At 36.9% G+C, this 5,604-nt stretch overlaps 1 protein-coding gene across 1 annotated transcript in view; it reads left to right on the top strand.

Moving 5' to 3' along the window:
* Positions 1-746: 746 nt before the first annotated feature.
* CAMSAP2 (calmodulin regulated spectrin-associated protein family, member 2) overlaps positions 747-5,604 on the top strand; it is a gene marked incomplete at both ends in the record, with an annotated part of 10,514 nt that continues 5,656 nt past the window's right edge. Inside the window, 4 exons of the mRNA XM_010077538.1 lie at positions 747-817; positions 1,318-1,387; positions 2,212-4,420; positions 5,535-5,604. The exon at positions 5,535-5,604 is cut by the window's right edge and continues 91 nt beyond it. Of these exons, the coding sequence (XP_010075840.1) occupies positions 747-817; positions 1,318-1,387; positions 2,212-4,420; positions 5,535-5,604 (2,420 nt within the window). The remainder of the gene's footprint in view (positions 818-1,317; positions 1,388-2,211; positions 4,421-5,534) is intronic.

The raw sequence follows: 5,604 nt of genomic DNA, 5'->3' as shown, positions 1-5,604 counted from the left end.
TATATTTGTCTATATTACTATTATTATTATATTTATTATTTTCAGTTCTATTGTAGTTTAGTTATGAAATTGTTCTTATCTTAACCCATGAGTCTCCTTTCCCCTTACCCCTTTAATTCTCTCCTGCGTCCCCGGGAGGGAGCAGGGGAAGGTGAGCAAGTGGCTGTGTGGTGTTTGGCTGCCAGCCAGGGTTCAAAGCCACAACAAGTACTGAATATATTTTTTGTACTTATAAAGTCACAGCTGTCACAAAATCTCATTTATCCACTTCTAGTGCATATTGCAGTCCAGGTACAAGGTAGAAGTTTCAGACTAAGCAACTGAAAAGAGAGATGCATGAAAAATATGGGATATTAGCTGCAGTCACTCGGGTTTGAGGCCAGTAGGCACAGCCTCATTTTCGTCATGTTTATGTTTGGAGGTTTTGATAAAATCAGATCTGAAAATGAGATACTGATGGTATTTACATGAATCAGGAGACAAGTATGTTTACAAAACTCATTCTGCTCTGTGGTCCTTTGTGTAGGAGAAATACCTTTTTGACTTTTTGTGTCTATCTGCATTAGGTCCAGTTAAAGAGAATATGTGTTCTCTTTTTACTTAATAAATTAATATTTCAAGAAGAGAATTATACCTCACTTTCCTCCCTGTCACAAAAAATAAATGTTTTTGTGTTGGCCCAGGATATGGGCCAGTAATGTGGCTTTTGATGTATTACTTCTAAGTTAATATCTCTTGCTTTGTAGATTGGAAAGTCCAACTTATACAACATCTCACCAACTGCATACACCTCAGCAGCCTTATTCATCTGTTCCAGGTAACAATTTGCAAATGGGTGGAAGAGGCAGTGAGACAAGGTGTCTTCTGAGTAAATTGCTATCTTGCTTATATTTATTCAAACATTAATTATGCAGAAATTATTGGGAGTGCTTTACATGAAAGGCTAGTGAATGAGCTCTGTTAATTTATAAAATGTACAAATGGCAAGTTTGTGTGTATACTTCTTGTGTACATTTTTAAAATTTGACTTCTGTTTGATCATGTGTAATATGGCTTACAACAAGTGTTTGTAGTAGATTTTAGTAGTATTTGTAGTACATTTTACTCAACAGTAAATTCTTTGAGGAATGAGTGGTATAATATACATTCAAGATAAAATTGGCTCAGTTGCTTGTATTCTCAATTAAAAATCCCTTTTTTTTTTGCCATTGCAGTGTTCTAAGTAGCGAAGCAAACTAATTTGTTAAAGCAACAGAAGGTGATGTTAAAATCATTTTTCATAGTAGTTACATTGGGTTCTATTTTAATTTAACTTAGGAGTCATCAGAAGGTCCACATCGATGTCTTACGTAGATGGGTATGTGGGGACATGGCCCAAAGAAAAAAGGTGAGTAGTATTACCATACAAGTTGGTTAAAAAATTATTATGTATTGGTCATAAATAGTAATAAATGTTCCATTGTAGTTTGTATTTTCAAAATCCTGTAATAAGAGTTCTTGTAAGTGACTTTGCAAAACTAGAAAGAGAAAACTGTATCATGGATTAAGAACTTGGTAACAGGAAACAAACTTCAGAAATAAATCATCTATTTTTTACATTGAAATGAGGTATATATGAGATATTTTAATTGTTGGCATTAAATATGTTCACATTTACTCATCGCAATCAACTGAAAATGGTAAGAGTCACACAGCTAATGAGCTCAGTAGTATTTAAACTTGTATTATTTTGTGGATAGTAAGAACAATCAGGCTGAATATTTTGTTTTTCAGTTAGACTGGTCATAAACTCTAGATCTGGAGGGTGTAAACTAAAGTCAAAATGGTAAGTGTTAACAGCGGTGGCTTATTCAGTTAGTGTAAATTGTGTGTCTTTTCACACCTTCCTTCTGATTTACTGTGTCAATTCCCATGTTCCTAAAGTGCCCAGAATTTATTCCAAAGTAATAAAAAGCATTGGACATCTCTAAAGAAAAAGTTATATGCTATTTTATTGTGCCTTTTTTATTATATTTGTATCTATTTACTAAATAGATATTAAAATGTGTATTTATATATTTATTATAGTGTATTTGAAGCAAAGCAAAATACAGTACACCTGTATATGCCTTTAATCCTACAATCTTAAAATTATTTTCAACTGAATGTGAATATTTCATTATTATTAATCATTAGTTGCTCAATTATTTCTTTTATTCTAATCTCTATTAGGTCATCATTACATGGAGTTTCATTTGACATTTCTTTTGACAAAGAAAAAAGCATTCCAGTACCTACCCCAAACAGAGGAATTACTAGATCTGTGAGCAATGAAGGTCTTACAAACATCAACCGCATGCCGAAACATATTAGAAAAAATCTGTCCTTCAAACCATTAAATGGAGAAGAAGAAAATCAAGATATTGAAGAGGAAAAGGACATGATAGCTCATAAAGACATAAAGGCCAACCAGTCTCTTAAAGCAAATCAAAAAAATGCCAATGAGAGTGGCCACTACAGGTTTCCAAATGGAGCTCTGCAGAACAGGACACTTCTGGATGATTTTGGCAATCAGATTGAGACACCAAGCATTGAAGAGGCTTTGCAGATAATTCACAACACTGAAAGATCTCACAGAGTTATCCAACCAGACCAAATTACAAATGGGTTCTTTCTTCACAATCAGGAAATGAGCATCTTGAATTCAAACATTAAACCAAATCAGTCTACCCCTGATATAATTACAGACACAAAAGGTGCTCTGAGTCCTGTGACTGACAATACAGAAGTAGATACTGGAATACATGTCCCTTCAGAAGATATTCCAGAGACAATGGATGAGGATTCTTCTTTGAGAGATTATACCGTAAGCATGGACTCTGACATGGAAGAACCAGCTAAATTTCTCCAGGATTATGACATGCGACCTAGCAATCACAGAGATCAATTAAGTCCCTGTCCCAGCTCAGTAAGTACTAAATCACAGGCAGGCAGCAGTGCTTCTTCAAGTTCGGGAGTTAAAATGACTAGCTTTGCAGAGCAGAAATTCAGGAAGTTGAACCACACAGATAGTAGAAGCAGTGGAAGCAGTTCTCAGAAAACCACACCAGAAGGTTCTGAGCTGAACATCCCTCATGTGGTTGCTTGGACTCATATTCCCGAGGAGGCATCTGTTCCTCAAGGAAGAGAAACTACGCAATTATTGGCTTCTGAAATGGTACATCTTAGGATGAAGCTAGAGGAAAAGAGACGAGCCATTGAAGCACAGAAAAAGAAAGTTGAAGCTGCGTTCACAAAGCAGCGGCAGAAAATGGGAAGAACAGCATTTCTTAATGTAGTGAAGAAGAAAGGTGATGGAGTATCACCTCTCCGAGAAGAAGCAGCAGGAGCTGAAGATGAGAAGATATTCACTGACAATAACCGGTTGAAAGAAAAAGAAACTCAAAAATCAGATGAGCAAACGAATAAGATTTCAGAATCAATGAAAGAAACCCCTGAAAATTCTCATAGCAAATGGTTAAAATCTCCTGCTACTCCTATGGATGCTGAAAAGCAATGGAATTTAGCAAGCCCCTCAGAAGAAAATTTTAATGAAGGAGATATCTTAGAATATACAAAATCTATTGAAAAACTAAACTCTTCCCTGCACTTCCTACAACAAGAAATGCAACGTCTGTCCCTTCAACAGGAGATGTTGATGCAGATGAGAGAGCAACAGGCTTGGGTTATTTCTCCTCCTCAGCCTTCTCCTCAGAAGCAGATTCGGGACTTTAAGTCTTCATCAAGGCAGCCAGGAACTCCACCTGCTGTTGCACCTTTCTCACAGGAATCTCCTCGCTCTACACATCAATCTCCACAGTATTCCAACAGGAAGAATGCTTCTTTTCACATTAAAATGCAAAGGACTCCTAGGCCAAATGAACTGAAAATAACACCTCTAAATCGTACCTTGACCGCCCCGCGGTCTGTGGATAGTCTTCCCCGTTTGAGGAGATTTTCACCGAGTCAGGTTCCTATTCAGACCAGATCATTTGTTTGCTTTGGAGATGATGGTGAACATGTAGGTGAACCTCAGTTAAGGAGAAATCTTGTGAAAGAAGTCAAGCCTACAGAAGAGGTAGCAAAAGAAGAAGGACCAAAATTGCTGAAACAGTGTGAACAGAAGTTGGAGGAAAAGGAGATTAAGCCTATAGAATCTAATGTTTCTGAAGTATTATCTCAGCCCGTCACAGAAACTGTCTGCCTCACCCCAAATGAAGATCAGCTAAGCCAACCAATTTTACCAACACCAGTTCCCAAAACAGCCAACTTAATTGAAGTTTCCCTATCAGATTTGAAGCCGCCAGAAATAACTGAAGTATGTGTTGAGAAATATGAAGGTGAGAGTGATAGAGAACAATGTGAGGATGACCAGAAAGTGTGTTGTGGATTCTTTTTTAAGGTAAGAGAACCAGTGGATATGTATGGTCTGCTATTAAGCTTCCTTTAAAGGGGAACTTCTTAATTCAGATATGGATTTCAGTGGTGACTTTCCATTGAAGTCAAAGCAGATGGTTCTGCAACTCTGAATGCACAAGCATATCTTTTGCGCTTGATGATTAATTTGGCATCATAAGAGTGGTGAGATTTTACCATACTGCAGTTCTGAGCGTGCCAGAGCATCCCTTTCCATTCATAGTTGGCGAAGAGTGCTTGGAGTTTTTGGTGAGGGAGATGCACGCTGAATGTAGATTTATTTTTAACATAAGCTTTGGTGAACTTAATTAAACATGCACACATCTTGCCCTCACTTCCCCCTCCCACCCCCAAATTTAACTGAAAGTTTTTGAAGTACACAACAGCCTGCATTTTTTTAAATTTTGAATGTCTCCAAGGTGGAGAGCCTTTTTCCCCTCTCTTTGCTGGCTAAGGAAGTATAGTCTTTCAAGACTCCCTTTTGAAGTTGGTATTTAGGAGCACTCCCTGTTGTCTTATTAAAGAGTTATATTCAGACAGGCTTTTAACTATAATATGCATTGTAAGAGAGTGGGCTAGACACTGAACGTCATCAAGATTTTGAATTTCCATCTTGGAATATCCCAAAAATCTTGTATCACGTGTCTGAGATGCGCCCTGCTTGTCTGGAAGCATTCCTCTGTTCTAACAAAACACCTGGCTTGAGCAGTAAAATTCCTTCTATATGCTGCATAGTTACTGCTTTTTGTGATAAATTACCTTCATCTCCTTACATGTAGAGTCTTCCAATGCTGAATACAGAAGTTTATGCAGTGTTGGATCTGACTCTAAACTAAAATATTTCACTTAGCAAGTTTTCTCATAGCAGTGTTGAATTTTATGTTTGACTTAGGAAGGAAAAAAATTCCTTTATTAAAAGTTTTTAGTAGTCTTAAGAAAAATATTTTAAAATAAAATTATTTCAAATACTGCAGAAGTATGTTAGGATATTGCAACTCAGGGTACAAAATCAACTGTCTAATGACTTGGCAAAATCAGTTGCTGAATTCAGAGATCTCAATATTTTTGGGTCCTTTTCTTTCAAATACTGTTGCTGCTAGGATGATCAAAAGGCAGAAAATGATATGGCAATGAAACGAGCAGCATTACTGGAGAAGCGTTTGAGAAGGG

Source organism: Pterocles gutturalis, unplaced genomic scaffold, assembly GCF_000699245.1.
Source record: "Pterocles gutturalis isolate BGI_N339 unplaced genomic scaffold, ASM69924v1 scaffold53403, whole genome shotgun sequence".
NCBI lineage: Eukaryota > Metazoa > Chordata > Aves > Pterocliformes > Pteroclidae > Pterocles > Pterocles gutturalis.
The sequence above is the reverse complement of the archived record's forward strand: the minus strand, read 5'-3'. Positions and strand labels throughout refer to the sequence as shown.